At 54.1% G+C, this 19,046-nt stretch overlaps 1 protein-coding gene across 1 annotated transcript in view; it reads right to left on the bottom strand.

Annotated features, from left to right (window-relative positions):
• Positions 1–300: 300 nt before the first annotated feature.
• The window catches only part of LOC112118536 (transport and Golgi organization protein 6 homolog), an 85,088-nt gene continuing 66,342 nt past the window's right edge, over positions 301–19,046 (bottom strand). The window contains exons 16-18 of the mRNA XM_026663248.2: positions 17,145–17,296; positions 10,275–10,388; positions 301–1,431 (exon numbers count right to left, since the gene is read on the bottom strand). Of these exons, the coding sequence (XP_026519033.1) occupies positions 1,255–1,431; positions 10,275–10,388; positions 17,145–17,296 (443 nt within the window). The 3' untranslated portion in view covers positions 301–1,254. The remainder of the gene's footprint in view (positions 1,432–10,274; positions 10,389–17,144; positions 17,297–19,046) is intronic.

The following is a 19,046-nucleotide window of genomic DNA, read 5'->3' as shown; positions in this document are numbered from 1 at the left end:
CAACTCGAGGGGAAGGAGGGGCTGGATCCTACTTTGCATTTCCCAAGGCACTGTCCAGGTCAATTCCCCTCCCTCCCCTCTGCAAGTGAAAACAAATCCATTTCCTCCGATTTCCCTTCCTCGGGCACATACAGTGCAGGGCGCTCACTTGGCCTGGGCTGAGCTCTCCAGCGTGGTACGGAGGGCCAGCTTCCCCACGCCAACTTAGCTTCTTTATCCAGGGAGAGCAAGAGCACGCTCTGCCGTGCCCCTCCCTCTGCCCACGCAGGTTGACTTTACACGGAGTGACAGTGACAGAGATTCTTTATAGCCAGCTTAGAGGGGCCCTGGCATGACAAGGTTGGCCCACAAACAATGTCAAACATACCCCACGCCCGCCAGGCACCCCAGTGGACGGCTCCTGGGGGATGTTTGGGGATTTTTAAACCCAGCCCTGCAGCACAGTGCTAATGGCTGAGAGCCCCCAGTGAAGGTCAAATGCAGGGAGTGGATGAGAGCGGACTTCCAGTCCCTGCGTTTCACCACTCGCCGAGGAGCCAGTCCCACGGGCCTGGAGAGGGGCTGTCGTTTTAATAAGGTCTCTGCATTTTGAGCAGCGAGTCCCCTCAGTCTGAGCACATGGTGTGTGTGTGTGGGGAGGGGGGAGGGGGGGCGGGAGACTCTGCACCTGGCAGGCCGGTTGAACCCTCTAGGAGGTACCTGTACCAGAGCCGCCCCGATGCCACTGCCTCCTCGCTGTGACGGGCCGGTGGTTTCATTGGCAACTGTCCCGGTAAACATGAACGGAGGGCAGAGCAAATGGTGGGGTTTTTCCTGCCCTGCGTTTGGGTTCAGTACAAGGTTGGTTTTGGTTTTGAAAGCGACTCCCTGCACGAGTTCCTGGCATGCTCGGCCCTGTGAGCTGTGCTGGCCCCAAGCAATGCTGCAGTCTGCACGGGCAAGGAGCCCTCACTGTGACTTTCTGAGGTCTTGCAGATTCCACGTAGCCTCATTTCTAGCCGAGGCAGACAGGCCAGAACACACGCTGGCAGGCCCCAAGTCACAGCCTGGGGCAGGAGCCAAATTTTAAGCACATCCTACAGCGTGTTAACTGCTCTCAGCAAACCGGGAGGCAGAAGGGGACGAGAGACGAGGCCGTGGGACGCAGGAATCCTGGTCTCTCCTGGCTACGGCGCGCTGGCCCAGACAAGCAGGTGCGACTGGGCTGTGGAAGTTGTGCTGGGGGCACTCGACCCTGCTGGCCTCTGTGTCTTGCTACGGCAGGACCACGAGCTTCTTCTCTAGGGTTTGGGGGGGGAACAAGAACCTCCTCATGATGTCATCGAGCTCCTCCAAGGCCAGCTGGGCATGAAGCACTGTGACCTCATCACGGTCAGAAGCCACCACTGACTTCAGCAGGCGGTAGAGATCCCGCAGCACGTCCCTGAGAACCTGGGGAGAGACGGACACTCAGCACCTCCACATTCGGAACAGCCATAAGCCAGTATCCCCCACTGGGCACAGACCTGTCGCCTTCTGTTCAGCACCCCGGGCTCAGCCCAGTCCCAGGACACTACAGCAAATCACAGCAGTAGGATCACTTGGGCAAATCCCTGCCCCTCCGTGCCTCGGTTTCCCCATCTGCCAGAGAGGGACCATGATACAGCCCCTCCTCTGTAAACCCAGAGCTACAACTGAACTGTGCTCACTCCCCACAGCAGATGCTGAGCCGCTGGAGTTCCCCTAAAACAGGCAGGTGGTGGCTTTTCTCCCCAGGAGCAGTTCCTAGCGCCTCGGCTCGGGGACTGACGCACGTATAGATTAGCCAAGTTGTCTGGCTGGGTGCGTCCATCCCTTACTAACCCACTTGCCATGTGATGCGCTGCTCCATGGGAGTGGTGGCTGCAGCAGGCAGCCCCCCCGGGTCAGAGAGCTGCATGAACATCCAGCCGGGCTGAGGGGGGGACGGGGACCAGAGAAGGGTGTGAGCACGTTCATGGGGAAGGGATGCACAGAACCAGGCTTTCCCAGCTTTGGAGCAAGAGGTTCTAGAGCTCTGGGATTTGGGCAAAGGCCTTTCTGGACATGCATATGGGTCAGAAAATCCCAGCTCCCAGTGGCAGATGGAAGTCCAGAGATGCCTGAAAACTCAAAGTCCTTCCCTGCCTTGGTAGTGAGCCTGCTAATGCCTTGGTGTCCATGCTCGTCATGGAAAGGGGCTGCCCCCCGGGGTGGGCTGACAGCAGCAGTGGGCTCGGCTCACACCCAGGGACACCTTCCTACAGTGCTGTGTGATGCACAGCGCCACATCTACAGTGGCACCAGCCCGCAGGGAGCAGGGCAGGCTCTGGACTGACACACCAAGGTGGTAGCTCCAAGGCCGACCGAACTGGTGCCTGCATTTCCCAGGCTGCATCACTGCTTTGTCCAGACCAGCTGGATCCGACTCCCCTGCGGCTGGACGGGGGGGGGGGGGGGGGGGGGGGGGGGGGGGGGGATTAGGGGTTTGGGGGGGCTCAGGGCTGGGGCAGGAGATTGGGGTATGGGGGGTGAGGGGTTTGGGGGGCTCAGGGCTGGGGCAGGAGGTTGGGGTACAGGAGAGGGTCAGGGCTCTGGGCTGGGGTGAGGGGTTTGGGATTCAGGAAGGGGCTTCAAGTTTGGAGGGGGCTCGCCTGCAGGCACCCCTCCCCCAGCTCCTATTGGCCGGGAACCAGCCAATGGGAGCGCAGAGCCGGTGCTCAGGGCAGGGGCAGTGCGCGGAGACCCATGGCGCGCCTGCCTAGGAGCCAGATCTGCTGCTGGCCGCTCCCAGGGTGCAGCGCGGTGTTTGAACAGGTAGGGACTAGCCTGCCTTAGCCGGGCAGCACCACTGATGGGACTTTTAATGGCCCGGTCGGTGGTGCTGACCAGAGCCGCTGCGACCCAGTGCCTTACATTCCATGACCCAGAAAACTCCTGCCCTAAATGATCCCCTTCCCCTCCTTGGCTTTTGCACCCTTCGCTTACCCAAAGGCTTTATCCCCTGCACCCCCTCGTCTTCACTGGGTTACCCGATGGCACAGCGAGGTGTGGGAGAAAACTTGTCAATGGCACCGCTTCTAGCAGGGGCCAAGCAAGGGCAATGTGCAACGCAATCCCAGCCCAGCTCTGGGAATTCCCAAGAGCAAGAGCACGATTTCCTTTAACACAGGAAAGGCGCCCAAACAAATTCTGCTGCTGGGAACACCAGATAACTGGCAAGGAGAGCGGGGAAGTCCTTGCCCCTGAATAAAAAGGCCATTCCTCAGTCCCTGCATTTACATGAATGCCCCCATGGCAATGCCCACGGCTTTCCGAGACGCAGCCCTGACATGTTTTACCCATGACATAGGCAGCTGTCCACCGGGTTCCTGTGCCAAGTTCCCCTTTCCTCAGTCTAACTTCTGAGCAGGGGAATTCCACCCCCCTGGCAGGGGAATCCAGCAATCAGCAGGAGAGGCCAAGGAGAGAGACACAAGGTTGGATGCCTTCCTTGGAGTGAGAGGCTCCATGACCACCTGCAACCTATCAAAACCTCTCCCTCTGGGTGTATCCCTGTAGGTCACCTGCAACTGACACTGCACCACCCAGCCTGGGTCCCTGGCCACATGGGGCCAGGCCGTGAAAGGGGGCAGACTTTCTGCACTGCTTGTGGGGAGTCAGCCAGCTGAGAATGTGCTACTGGAAGGGTTCGTTTTACACACAGCCCAAGGCACTGCCGTCTCCAACACAAATGACATGGACCTTCCACCAGCGCCATCTCCCCTTGCTGTGGAGAGGGATGGGCAGGAAGGCCTGACACGGAGGCAGAGTCCCTCATGTTCACAAGATAAGGGAAGAAGGTGTCCTGTGGGGAAGGGAAGAAACAGGCAAGTCCCTGGGTTCTCACCGGAGCCATAGTTATTCATCAAGAGGCTTGAAAGAACCAGACACTTTGAATGGCCCGGCCCAGCCCGGCCCTCCCTTCCCCAGTGCTTGGTGTTTCAGCTGTTGGCTCTGAAGATCAGAGGGAGAGTGCGCCTCTTCCATGCACAGCGAAACAGGTGCCAACAAAATGTCCCGAAAGGGGAGACTCCAGGTCCCTGCGGCTGCTGTAGGCCCTGCCCAGCGGAGGTGCTGCGAAGGAAGTGAGGGGCAGCTGGAAAGGACATACACAGCCAGAGGGTGGGTTTGGAAAGGGGATTTTACCAGTCAGGCTCACTGGTGTACAAGCCCCTGGGCTTTCCCCGCTTCGCTCTGCATTCAAGCCTTGAATTCGGTGTTTCTGTGGGACCACACAGCTGCTGGTCTTCCCAGCGCAACCTGGGGAACCCTGGAGAATGAAGCCCAAGTGGCTGCTCTTATTGCCACTCTCATTTCTCCCCAGGAATGCGGCTGCCCACGCACAAGCGTCCAGGGAAAAGCTGCCCGCATGCTGCGTCCAGGAGCACAGCTTTGCAGGACCCGGGACCCCTCTCCCCCAGCTACGACGCTCCAGCGTGGTGTGAATGGAACGCTGGCACAGTTACCAACAGGTGAGCCCAGCCCAGGGGTCTCTAGGTGCCCTGCAGCTGAAGGGGGAGGAAGCTGTTGTGTAGACCGGGATTCTCCGGGATGCGATACGTTAGAATTCCCGGTACTCGATTCAGTTCATGTCTTATCAAACTGACCCACACATGTGACAGGGCACCTAATCTTCATCCTGAAGACCTGTCCGGGTCCCCCACCACAAGCCTGGCTGTGCATGGGGGGGGCACTAATCCCAAGGGCAGCTGGCATCACAAGCCTGTATGAGCGCCACCTACTGCTTTTTGGGGGGAATTTCACCTAATGCACTTTTCATGCCAGATTCGCTCCATCCCCCTTTGCAGCAATAATCCCGCGTCACGCACCTGGTGCACTCACTGAGCACTGAATGCAGGATTTCGGGGTGGCTTTCTAAATGTTTGTGTTTTGGAGGGAGGTGGGAAAGGTGAGGCCCCAGGGAATTTGCTTATGTTGGAATTCTTGGAACAGCAGCTATGCCTCAGCAGAAACCCCTCTAAACCATAACCAATGCAACACCGCACCCATGCACACTGTCAAACCTCCTATCCCTGCCCAGTACGTGCCCAAGGCACTACCTCCATTTCACAGATGGGGAAAACAGACAGAGGTCCCATAGCAAGTCAGGGACAGAAGGGGGATTAGAACTCAGGAGTTCCTGACTCCCGATCCTGTGCTCAGTCCACTAGGCCACATGCCTCCCTGAATTCAGCAGGCTACCTCAGTAATTTGTACCCCAGCCACCAACTGACGTTACAGTCATTCAACAGGCGTTGCGCTGCACTGGGATGGTAACCAGTAGCTTGTTCAGTACAGCAACTTCACTGGAATCCTCCTCCGGGTAAATTGCCATATAATAAATTTTATATAGCATGTTGTTCGCACAGGAATAAAACCTCACAAGCAGCCAAACATCAGGGAAGAAATGAAGGGACAAGCAGTCCCCCACAGAGAAACTGACACATCTGGCTACACTGGGACAGATAACCAGGACTGGAGAAATCAACTTACCCATGACAAGTGGGAAGCATTCACTGGAATGTGACTGGGCACAGGTAGAGAGAGAGAGAGAGAGAGAGAGAGAGGGTGTGTGTGTGTGTGTGTGTGTGTGTGTGAATCTTCAATTTCTTTATAAAGTAATATTCCCTTGTAAAAGTTGCTAACTCTAATCCTTGGTCGAGGGAGAGGGAAAAACCTTGGAAATATGAACTGAATGTAAAGCAATGCAGTGTCAACTTCCTGAGACTGCAGACAGCTCCAGTGCCTCTGCTGCAGCTCACAGCTTTCCCATACTGTAGCAGAGGAGATTAACTCCACCCTGGTCAGTTTCACTGCTGCTATCCAGAATTCTGTAGCTAGCAGTGCAAATGTCAGTTTCACTCTGCTGCAGGAGAAAACTACATATGGGCAACAGTAGAAGCAGATGCTGGTACTATTCACTCTCACTGAGAGAGAACCAAACATGGAGGTTCAGGGAGGGGGAAAGCTATAGAAATCTGTCCCCACTTGCAGATGCTCTTGTGGGGGTGGAGGGACAAAGAGCAGCTCCTTTTCCCTGTGAGCAGCTAGCAAGAGGAGAAATTATCAGACATCTACTAGGTAGAGGTGGATACAGACAAACCTGCAGTAGGAATGCAAGTAAGCATCCCAGTCAGCACCCAGCTCTCTACCTTCCAGGTTCCAGAGAGAAGCATGTTAACCACCCACAGAGCAGATGAATACACAGCCAAAGCACACTGGGAAACTGCCTATGAGTGACAGGAAGCGGTAAAGCAAATGTAGCTGTTGTAATACAGTTGAGATTGTGATGCTCTCAATCTCTGGTCAATGGTATCAGCCACAGCAAACCTGCCCTAGCTGCTGAGAGCCCCAGGGGAGGAGGTGTTCCATTCCCAGCAAGAACTGCCACAATATTCAATGCTCTGAGAGCCTGCAGCAGTGAGCGCCAGTCCCCGTAGGGCAGCCTGCTGATGCCACACGCTGTCTTGTGGAGGGGGGGGAAGCAGAAAGGTTAGAAGCAGACGGTTAGTGGGGGAGGAGCAGCAGTAGGCAGTGCCCAGGGCAGGGGGGCTGTGTCCATTTCTTTTCTGCCTATCAAGGACCTTGATGACGGTCTTTGAAAGTTTGCAGAGGAATAAAATTAACCTGGATGTGAGTCACCCTCATATAAATGTTCTTTTCATTTGTGCACTACAGTGAACCTCTGTCTAGATGTGGAGCACTTACTGGGGGAATAGCTCTGCAAAGGAAACAGGCTGGATCAGCCGATAGCCCATTCTGCAGCCTGTGTCAACACACGCTCAGAAAGGTGTTAACACAACTGTGGGGGTGGGGGGAGCCATAAGACAACAAAAGGCAGGAAGCTGCTGGGCAGCTCAGGCTGCACAGGGACCACCAGGAGGTGACTCTAGGGCAGTAGCACAGTCTTAACTCGGAAATCCTGAGTTTAATTCTTCTAGCCTCGGCAGTGAGCGCAGCACGTGCGGGGGGTGACAAACGGGGGCTGCACGGGGCTTGGATTGCTTTCCCCGTTCTCTGGGTGTGAGCTACAGGGACCTGCAGGGAGACACCCGGTTAGGAAGCTGCTGCTTGCAAAGACAGAGTCCCTCCCATCCCCAACAGCAGCAGCCAAGGAGCAGACTCTGTAGCCAGGCCTCAGATCCAGTCCCCTGTTGCCCAAGTGCTCTCTGCAGCCAGGAGCGCGCTTCGCGGACACTAAGGAGCCGGCGTGGTTTAGACCCGCTGCTGGGCTGGACCTTGGCGTAAGAGCTGCTGACACCAGTGCACGTTGTCCAATGTGCTGGTGTAAGAGCGGCAAACAACATGCAGCTTCCCAGATGGGATCTGCTCTTTGCCACCAAAACATTAATGACATGGGATTTCTAGTGAACCCAGAGAGACACGTCCCAGATTTGACATATTACCGCATCAGCCTTTACAGTGCTGCGCTGTGTGATACCCACCCACCCACGACAGCACACAGGTCTGCGGTGCTCTGACTGCCCCACAAAGGGCTGCACTGACAACCTGCCTGGGGTACCAGCACTGCACCTGATTCACAGGCCATTGGCATGGTATCTGCTGTCACTCTCTTAAATACAGAAGTGCAGGTGGTGGAAACTACAGATCCCAGCATGCCAGAAGCTGGGACTGGACCACGGGGATGGATCACTCAAAACTGCCGTGTTCTGTAGATTCCCTCTGAAGCATCAGGCACTAGTCACTGTCAGACAGGATAACAGGCTAGATGGACCATTGGTCTGCCCCAGTATGGCCGTCCTTATGTTCTTAATACTCTGTTTTTCCTTGTGGCGGCCAGAAGAGCCAGCTCTCGGCACGATAAGGGAGCTGCACTGTAAACTCAGCACGATAAGGGGACTGCACACTGGCCACGCCTCACCTCTGCCCAGGCCAGTTCTGTTGTATAACATGCCTACTGCCACTCCTACAGGGCTGGCTCATTCAGCAGGACCGAGCCATTTCTGGTGGCACAACTCCCAGTACTCGCTGTATCACACTTCGTTAGCAGGTCCCTCTCACACTGACCCCGTGAGCCCTCCCCACAGGGTCCCACATGCAGGAGGCGGGACAGAGCAGCTTGGCACTACCCAGCAGGATTTTATGGCTACAAACCCACTGCGAGAGAAGAATCCAAGGGGCCATGGCAGACAGCAAGGAAGGGCAGCATAGCCTGAAACCGCATGGCTCTCTGCTGCACACTGAAGTGCCCAAGAGGATCGTGTGTATGTTATTACAGGGATGGAGCTTGGCTCAGACAGCTCCTGACTTCACAGAAGCACAGTTCAAAGGGGATAAACTAGCTGAAAGTTCAGCATCACCAGTGAAGAACCAACCCTGCTCTGACATCTCTGGCGGAGTGGCTGGGTCATTCCACACACAGGCTTTACTAGCGTGTGATAAAGAGCTGGGCTTTCATCCAGGGACAGACCCAAGGCGAGGCAGTCACCACAGTCTCTCCCATGGGTGAGGGCTCACTGGCGCTCTGCAGACTCCCCAGCTGGCTGGGACCTCCCCCTGCATGCAGCCTGCTGTAATAGAGATCCAGGCACAGAGAGCAAGCCTCAGCTCAGGAAGCAGTGGAGGGATCTGGGGAGCTCACTGCCCATTCTGTGCAGTGTCCCCCCTTCTTCAGGTGCTGGGCCTGCTCCTGACCCCAGCCAGGGGATCCAGAAGAAGTAACCAGCGCCGACATGGCTGCTCTGAGGCTGGGGGTTCCGGGTCGGACCTGCTGCCTACACAGGCATTGAGCCATTGTAACATTCAGGCCCTGGGGTCACACGGGATTGAAGTCACACACTAACCCTTTGACACCTCATCCAGAGGTCACACTGCTCCGTCTGTCCAAGCAATTTTATGGGGAGAGCCAATGACCTCTTGGCCTAAGAGGGTGACTTTCCCAGTGCACCGCCTGCTTGGACAAATGGGGAGCCTGGATCCCCACCGAAGCACTACACGGAGGCTGAATCCAATAGTGTCCACATCTTCTAGTCCCTGAACCACCCCCTACGTGCTGGGCTGCGTGTGGGCTTCTCCAGCTGACAGCCTCCCAGCACCACCTCAGCCACAGCAATGCCAGAGTAAACTTCCCCAGAGGACGAATCTATCCCTGGCAGTGCCGGCCCAGCCCCAAGCGCTGTCACCGTCAACGGGACGGGCTTTTTATACACAGTGGACACCAGACGCTGTAGCTTTGGCGGCTTTGCTCTCTCCCACTCTCTGCAAACACAGGGAAGAGCAGGGCAACGGAACAGAGCAGCCCGGGGCTAGCAGCATGGCCTGGGTGCTCTCGTATCTCAGAAACAGCACTGAGTAGACTGAGTCAGAGATGGGAGTGAAATCTCTGGCCATGGCAGGACGACATCCTTTGCTACAGTAATGCAGAGAGGTTGCTCTTCATCTCTCCCAAGGAAGGCAGTCACTGTTGCAGAAGCCCATGCTAAAGCCACCCTGGGGAACGGCCAATACACAGGAGCTGCCGTGTAAGCGAGGAAGCTGGGATCAGTGTTAATGCAGAACATTAACAGTGGGTGCTGGGAAGTGGAGGAAGTCTGGCTTTTAGGGTAATTACAGTTCTCTTAATATTTCACCACATCCATGCTGGTGACTCCTGAACAGGTCTGTGCATTAGGAGCCAGGACAGAGGGCTCATGATTTTTAGAACTCCTGGGGATCTCACCGCTGGGGACTGGCGCACACAGACAATAAGAGGAGACACCGTCGTGCACTAATCTTAGAGCTCGGCACAGGAGCTAGGCAGGAATCCCTGCAGGGGAAATGAATTCCTAGCTCACCGTTACGCTTTCATTAGCTTTTGCCTAGACATGGAAGTTTACCTTATGAGTTATTAGGCTCCCAAGAGCCACACCTTGGGTTTTACTGCCTGCAATATCTAGAGGAAATGTTTCTCGTAACCCTTCCCAGTGACTCAACACACACAATCAGAGCCTGAACTGCTGCTATCTGGAGATCATGTCAGAGATACCCAGAGAGTTCAGTAAGTTGCTGTCTGAGAGCACATTATGCTCGCCAGGCTTGGGATGGGTGTAGTGGGCAGGACCCCTGGGTCTGGAGACACTTGGGAGTTTCCTTGCTCTGTGGCAGGAGCCAGTGTGTTGACTGTAGGCTCCAGGGATAACGCGTGATGCACGCCTGTGCCATGGGTGAGGGTCAGTCTGCGAAGAGGCTGCGTGGAGGTACCTGTGGCACTGCTGGGAGCAGGGAGGGAGGCTTACCTCAGTCGCTTTCTCACTGAGCCCACGGAGCAGCACCACCACCACATGGACGGCAGCTCTTCGGACTTCAGCCTCGCTGTCTGTCTTAACTACAGCTGTCAAACAGGAGGTCACCTGGCAGGGCAAACCGGGGCGAGAACTTTGTTAGTGTACGCAGCGCCTTTGCTACACTCCATCGTCCCCACCGCAGTGTTGCTGGGCTGGGCTGGGCGGGGGTGCAGTCAGAAACCCATCAGTACACCCACACGTGATGTGGAAAACGTATCAGTGACCGTAACATGCAGATCCACAAAGGCATGGCGTGTACACAGCAGGAAAAACACAGCAACAGCCCCCAGGGCCTGCCCACCTGCAGCTCCAGAGCGGGCAGGAGAACTTGGGGCAGAAACAAGCCCATGGAAACCAAGGCAGACCTGGCCCAGCAGGCTAGAGCGCACCCCATGACATGGGTCTTTACAGAAGCTGCAGGCAAAGGGGGCTGTGTCCGGAGTGGAAAGAAGGGAAGCCCCATGTTATGCTGCTCTCCTGCCTTTTCTGCCAGCTGAGGTATGGGGCTGCTCATTCAGCGTTCCCTGCTGATGTGGGGGGATGATGTCCCATTGCCTGCGATTTCAGGGGATGGGACTGGGGGAAATCCTCTGGACAATTTCAGAAGACCTCTGGCCTCTCAAGCTGGCTCCCTACATTTTCAAACCCAGGTGCCTAAAGTTAGAATCCTAAATAAAAGTGACGAATTCTCAAAGGTGCTGAGCTCCTGAGCTGCCACTGACGTCAGTGAGAGCCGGGTCATTCAGCACCTTTACATAGGTCAATGTAGTGGCCTAAATGTGGATTTGGGCACCTAACTTTAGGCAGATTTGATTAAATGTGCAGATGCCACTAGGCTCCCCATGGATTGGGAGGGGCTTTGCTCCTGTGTTGTCAGGGCAACGGGGACTGCAAAGCTGAGCTAGGACCCAGGAAAGCAGCAGAGACTGTGCGACGAGAAAGCTGTTGTATAACAAAGGATTCTAAGCATGGCCCAGTCACGTAGTCCCGCTCCTTAGAAGGGTTGAGAAGGAATGCTACTTGCCTAGGCATTTATTAGGTACCTCATGGCCTCTGAATTGGTTTTGGTTCATCTATTCCCTTGTTTGGGCATTGGCATCCATGATGTCTGCATTTCTCTGGGCCATTGGATGGTACTGCCATTCCCTCCCCCAGGAGGCTGCACTCTCAGCAGCAGTGCCAGATATCGTGGGTCGTAGGTAAACACTGGGTATTTTATTATTAAAAACCCCTGTCGGACACTGCAGATGATTATGACCCAGAACAGGTCCTGAAGAGCCTGTAATACAGATTGACCAGCTCGAAGGGTGTGTCGTTGGTATCAAGTAGATGAAATGGGGGGCACAAATTGCTTGAGTGAGACTTCCTGGAACAGCTACATCTAAAAACCTGTGAGCAGAAACTGTTGCCCAAAAGGAAAGTGCCTCATGCAGAGAACCTGGGCAGGCCTGGACCACTCCTTTAGAGCGCGAGTGAATCTCCAACTTGAGGAGAGACACTTCACTTGCACAGGGATTCGCTGTGCAGACTGCGTGTTTCTCTGCTGTTAAGCAGGCAGGCAGAGTTTAAAGAGCCTAATTAGATAATCAGCAACAGCAGGGAGAGTTCGCACAGCTAGCATGTTCCTGAAATAGCTGACATGCGGTGCATTGGCATCTTGTCAAATGCTGTCACTACCAGATCGATGCGTGAGCAGAAGCAGGAGGGAAATATTCATTACATCTTTCTGACTGTCTTGCAGAAAGGCGTGCTTGCCAGCTGCTTGCGTGCACTCTGCGTTGGCATTGCTGCTGACCTCACAGCTTCTAGCCACACCAATGCGTCTGCTTGCCTCTGACGCTAGCTGGTCCCCCAGAAACGTATGGGCTAAGAAGGGTTTCTCAGAGCAGCCTGTGAACAAGTGGTGGGAAAACTGTCTCAGCAGTTCACGGGCAGAGGTGGACCAGCAGAGAGCTGAACAGCAAAGTCCTACAAATCCCATCCCAGTTCACGACCCGGTGTGTCTCAATAGCCCCGCTAGGCGTGCTCTTGTTTCGAATCATGCCTGGGAGCATGACCTGCCTTCCTCCTCACATGTGCTGCAATAGTTCCTGGGAGATTTGAACCCACCTGCCTCCCGCTTTGGGGCAGAGACAGACCCAAATCCCCCACATCCAGTGCACACTGCACCTGTGCCTAAAGCTGTTCTCCTCCAGTACATCCCAGCTTTGCAAAGCACGACCTGACATTCACAGACATGCTCCACTTTCCGTGGCTGGTTGGCGTCATTTCCAAACAGAATGGAAAAAGAGCATCAGCAATTTGTATCAGTATAAGAGTATCAGCAATTTGTTCAAGGACAGTGCCTAGTCCCCCCGCGCCCTGGAGAGTGCATCTCACAGAGGGGCTGGCTGCTGCAATGCCTGCTGGACTCCCGCCTGCTGCAGAGCCAGACGGGACTTACACAGCAGCAGCAGCAGAGGGGCTGCACCACACCTGTCCACATACTTCTTCAGGCCAGAGACTAAGGGCTCAGGGAAGAATGGAGCTGGAGCCAGGGCTTAATTTGATCTGGAAGCACCCACAACAGGCCTGTGCTAGTCTCACACAATTGTAGGGCTGTGACAGCTTGTTTCAGGCACATTCATAGTGCCCACTCACTCACCAGCGAGTGGGTCACCTTCGGGGGCAGGGTGGGGGGCTGTGACCCTGCGGGACTCAGCCCTAGTGCAATCTCTGGACGGAGCTCCTCAGCCCTTCAATCCTTGGACCACCTTAAACACAGAATGACTGGAGCTCTACCCGAACAGTAACAAGATCCCCCCGGCTTCCCAGCCCAGGGACTATCTGCCCCAGTGATTCTTCTGAAGCTGGCAGGGAGATGGGAGCCTGCTGCCTAGCACTCTGTGGGAAGGCACAGCCCAGGTTTAAGCCAACACGGTGTTCATATGGGACCATAGAGCTCACAGGGTGTATTTCTACAGAAACCCTGGAAAAGCAGCTTCTTCGAGCACTGTGGGAATGCCCCGGCCCCCAGGCTAAACCCGGTGTCTCCGCACTGCTCTCAGCCCTTACGCTTACATCCAGAATTCACGCAGGCTGGCACCAACCCAGCCAATCCCCAGGAAGAGCCCGTGCTGGGAAGCAACTCACGAGCAGAGGGGATTGTAGAGAGCCTCCCGTGTCTGCAGCAGTGCTTCTCCCTTCCCTGAAGCACTTCCACCTGCCTTCGGGTCTGAAAAGGGATCAGACCAACTGGGCACGGAACAGAGGTGACCTGCTTGTCCTCTGGCATGTGCTCACACCTCTGCCTGCCTCCTATGAGCACCTGCCTCAGCCACATCCTTCTGCTCACTCAGCGGGGATGGTGCTGATCTCAGCATGCCTGATGTCTATCGCTTTTAAACTCATTAACAGTCTGCTCATTCAAAGGAGCATTACCGCAGACCCCATCTCTGCTCTGTAAACCCGGCGCTGCCTAATGACTGTGCTGACACGTCTCTGTGGAAACCTACAGCGCGTGCCACTGACCGTGTGGGGCTGACGGTGCCCTGCCAGGTGGGCTCATTTATCAGCATTTCCACAGCACTCGTCACCATAGTACCGGAGCGGCTCACAATGATACGGCCCCTCCCTGCTCCTGGGTGGTGGTTCTAAATCACATTCATTTCTGTCAGCCCAACACAATGCCTTGGGAGAAGAGGCCCTGAAGACTGCAGTGCACTATTCCAGGCACCTCAGCTTCCGAGGAGGAAGCACAGATAAAGCAGTATGAGCACCTGGTATAGGCCACAAGGAGGAGAGATTCCTAGTTCTCAGCACCCTGGGAGACTAGAGCTCAGTTCAGTATCATCCCGGACACAGGCCACAGGACTGGGAGTGTCCCTGCTTTGCACTGGATGGCGCAGAGGCAGGTGCCCTGGCCTTTACTATGGAGATGCTGGATGCAAAGAATGTGTGTGAAGGGGAGGAGAGGCTGGAGCATGGCACGGGCTTGATGGGCAACACTTCCATTTCAGCAAAGGCACCAGGGAGCTTTGCTTTTATGCAAATGAGGTTGATCCCTGGGATCCCGGCTGGTTGCCAGGCCCACCCTCACTATCTCTCTGGGCAGGCCGTGGCGTCACTGGGCTGCCAAAACACCTGAGCCCTGTGGTCAGAGAGGGCACCTCATGGACACTGCTGAGCAGGCAACGGAACTGCTACAGAGCTGCACCCAATGTCCTCATCTCTTGTCCACGGAGCTAGTCACGGGGCTCTAAGCTGCAGGAACACGGCTCTGTTATTTATATTACCACAGTGCCTTGGGGCCCAGTCATGGAGAAAGGACCCATGGTGCTAGGCACTGTACAAACACATGGTCCTTGCCCCAAAGAGCTTACAGTCTCTAGTGTAGCAGTTCCCAAACCAGGGAGGGGGAAAGGAGTATACAGCTGTCTGGTCACATGGGGCTGGCTCTTCTACTCCAATATAATAAAGACTAGCAGCTGGATACAGTGAGAAACACACGAGCAAAATATTTAATGTTATTTTCATGTACGTGATTAATCCAGTTACCACAGAGGTGTGTGAGCACAACTGGAAGGGAGGTGAGGGCTGGTGACGGCAAATGGGAAGGGAAGGAAACACACAGCTCCCCGGATCCTCGTGTGCAAAGGGTGCTAACGTGGAATGACATTTGCCAGTTCACTACTTGATCTGTGTGTGAAAGTGTTCTTCACACATGCCTACTGAGAGGCCATTTTTGGTTTGTTTGTTCCTAAACAATTAAAGCCCTGGACCATGCACACACCTGGGCTGCACATGCCTTCCAGAGAAAGGAGTGATGTGTGGGAAGGGAACAGCTCTGGGAATGGCCTGTTTGCAGACACACTGGCTGTACAAGCACAGTCTTCTGGGCCTCAGCAGCGGTCATGGCTGAGTGAGTGACACGGTGTTCCTGGGTTTAGTGCCAGAGTAGCAGGTTCACTGCCTCCAACACACCAAACAGTTACAATCAGCCAGGGAAAAACGAGAAACTCACCTCTGGCCCTGAAAAAACTTCAAGGGAGAACAGCAGCTGGGGAAACTCCACCTTTGTTGTGCCTCTGATATAAATGCACCTTGCCTAAAGCCTTTCATCAAAGTGCACAGACTGCAGCACCCCAGCCACTAGGATAAAACTGGCACTGAATTCTCCTCTTTTGCAGCAATGAAAAGCATAATGAGATGCTATTAACTGGGAGGAGGTGCCTGTAGCAGGTACAAAATATGCTTTAAGGTCTTGTACTACAGTGAAATTATTAGAGGCAGGGCTGGTAGTCTGACACTTCCCATTATAAGACCCTGTTTTCAGTTGCCACACTAACTATTTGGGCTGAAATTTTCCATGCCAGGGGTCTGCCTCAGACTGAATTAAAGTACCAACAAAAATTGTTCAGCTGATTCAGAGAACAAGATTAGGGAAAAATACATTGTTTTGCCCATGTTTAAAATATTCTTTCCGTTATTTAATTGAGAAGCTATATTGCCTCCACGTCTGACAGCAAGGGCTTGAAACGTGGCAGGGATGGTGGCTTCACCCAGTGTCAGAGCTGGGCACGCTGCTGTTCCTGTGAAACGCCGCCCAGATTTGGTAAAGTGACAGGCCACTGGAAATGCTCAGTTTGCACATGCTCTGAAGGGACAAATTCTCTGAAGATTCTGTCTGCACTGAGCATGCTCCAGTTCAGGGCCACAGAGGCTGAACAGGACTTTCCCGGTAATTGTTGTTCCCAGCTGCCGGGGAGCACTGTGCTGCTGGGTACCGGACTGACAGGGAGACTCCCTCCTGTGTTTCCAATGATCCACCTGCCAGGCAGGCTGGAGGAAGAAGTTGCCTGACTTGAATGCAGAGGGGACAAGAGCTGAACATGTGAGAGGGGCAGCAGAGGGGGCGAAGTGCTGGGGGCAAGACTGGGAACTGGGGAGTGGGAAAACAGGTGAGTGGAAGACTGAGATTAGACAAGGAATCTAGGGGCAGGGATGACTAGGACTGGCTAGGCAAGGAGTCAGGGGGGCGGGAGGGAGAGACGAGACTGAGGTGAAGAGTCAAGGAAGAGTGACTGGGAGCTGTGGGGGAGACACTGGGGACCAGGAGAGGGGGAAAGGGGTAGGGAGAAAACTGAAATTAGACCCGGTGTCAGGGGTGGGAGACTGGGATGAGGCGCCAAAGGAGGGAGACTGGGAACTGGGACTCAGAGGGTGAGCTGTATTCTGTATTCAGAACCGGACTTGAACAGCATGCAGTAAATAGGACCTGGAGTCACACACCAAACAATGAGGATAAAACAAGATCTCGAATAGCTGCTCATTCAGCGTGCACCATCCATCCTGTGCACTGAATGAGGCAGGATCCTATGGAAACAGCAGCATGGGGTCACCTAATTAAAGACTACGTTATAATGCATACATACAAGGGGGCCAAATCAAGGTTATAGGCAACCTTGATTCTGGCATTTCTTAACCTGAGTGCTTGACTCTGCAACCTTTACATTCTTTTGCATGTATAATATATAAACAGACAGAAATGGGAGCTCCCGAAGACCTGCATTCAAAGGACATACTGCTCTCAGGGTATAAACAGGCCTCCTCGTTCCCATCTCAGCCAGCACGAACTGTTTCTAAGACTAGGAACCTAAAAACGCACCTGCAAGATATGCAGCAGCCCTAGGAAGGCTCCTCCTCCACCGATCCCAGGCCTCCACTCTGTGGGAGAGGGGTCGGCAGGAAGGCACCTGTACCGGTGTCATTAAGGCAGCTCTCCAGTGGCAACAGATACAGCTAAAGTGTCTATTATATAGGGGAGATGTACAGTGTCGATACCTCCTGAACCACGGAGCCCAGCTGGAAGTGAAGTCTCTGACACAGCTCTCCCAAGTTGGACAGACTGCTAGCCCTCAGGGTGCTATCCGGGTCTCTTGCTCCTCTCAGGAAGGCATGAATCAGAGGAGCTCTGTACTGGCAGCTCATGTCCCCTGCAGGAGAGAGAAGAAGAAAGCACAGGTTTAAGGAGATTTGACAGGTTTCAAAAGCAAATAGTTTAAAGGCCAGGAGATGCGTCCACTAGTGGGAAGGACTTTTCAGAACTCCTTTCCGCTATGTTGAGCCCATTCCTGGTGCAGTATTGAAAAGCCCTTGCTCCAGTTCAGCCTTTTTAGTTGCTGGCATTAGATATTAGTGGGTCTAATAGTTTTAACCCCTTCATGACTGTTGGAGCATGGCTGTGTTCCTGTGCCATGCTTTCCTAGAGTTCCAGGAGGTAGTTCTTAAGCAGCTTCTTTCCTAGATAATGCAGGTGAGCCGGCGATCACGCGTGTTCCCACTGGCAACACACCGCTGGGATGTCTCTGAGACGGGGGCTCTGCAGACCTAGTCCCTAGAGTGGATCAGCAGCCTTCTGTGGAATCTGAAGCAGAGACCCGCGTCTGGGGCTTTCACTCTGCTGCGCGTGTTCTCAGCCAGTGCCATTTCCGGTACCGGCTGAGGGCCGACTCCATCAGGAGAAGCTTCAAACGATAGGCCTGGGTCTAAAGCGCCTGCAAATTGAGCACTTGTCTGTCTGATGACCTTCTCCCAGGCACTTAAGACAAGCAGCGTTGCCTCTGTGCACAGGTTTCGCACACCTCTCACATGACAAACCCCTGCGACAGAGGCCTGCCCCGGTGTCTGGGGAAGACTGGGGGGGACGACCCCCCAAACTAAGCGTAGCTAACTATGAAACTACAAACTACTGTAACTATAACTCTGTGAAACTATTTACGACTAAGAAAAGGGGAACCACTAGGTAGGTACTTGTGAATACAAGAGACTGAGCTGCTCCAACGATTGTCACGGGCAGTACGAAGGAACTGAGCAGGCGGCGGGTCGGCAGGGACCTATAGACACTGCCATGAAGGCGCCACTCCAGGGGGCTCCGCAGCCGACCCGATGGGTACCGCTAGGGGAAAAACCTTCCGACGATCATGCATGCGGCGTGCGCACACCTATTGGAATGTGCATGAGCAATCACGCGAAGAAGAATGAATGGTTCAGAGTGGGCAAAGTGGGCACTGTTGTCTAGTCCTTCATACTACGAGGGCAAGGGGACGCACACAGCTGAAACACACCAAAATTTAAAGCTGATAAAAAGGGTTTTTTTAATAAAAAATGTGCCAAGCACAGTTATCGTGCAGGACTAGCTGCCACAAGATACCACAGGCTCAGCAGCAGTCACACAAAGATTTAACCCTTCTACGAAGAACAAGAACATCCACTATCACAGTAGGCAGGATAAACCCGGGCTTTGCTGCCAGACACAAGCCAGCCACATTCTCCATAAGCCCACGCAGTCTCCAGTTCTGAACAGCAGATGGCTTGTACCAAGGACTGGCTTCCGTAACAGAGGTGGGGTGTTCTCAAGAGCGCTTCTCAATGCATTTCCAAGTCATTCTTAACTTCACCTCTCTTTGGAGTCAAAGTGATTCCCTCCCAGTTCAGACAGCAGCGCAGAACACACAGCGTTCTTGTGACGTTGCACCCCATAATGCTTTATAGAAATATGCTTATGAGTGTAAATATGACATAACTGGAATATGTTTTATGCTAGATATGCCATGTAACAGATCTTTGCAAAGGTTATGATCTACTGAATATATTCATCCTATTTGTAGGCATGTATCATTTTTATATCTGAAGTTATGAGCATTGGCTCTATGCTTGTATTTAAAGTATTTGCTGTAGGAAGCA

Source organism: Terrapene carolina, unplaced genomic scaffold (genome assembly GCF_002925995.2).
Source record: "Terrapene carolina triunguis isolate 2854851 unplaced genomic scaffold, T_m_triunguis-2.0 Scaffold32922, whole genome shotgun sequence".
In the NCBI taxonomy this organism is placed as follows: Eukaryota; Metazoa; Chordata; order Testudines; family Emydidae; genus Terrapene; species Terrapene triunguis.
This window is presented reverse-complemented; position numbering and strand designations above follow the sequence as displayed.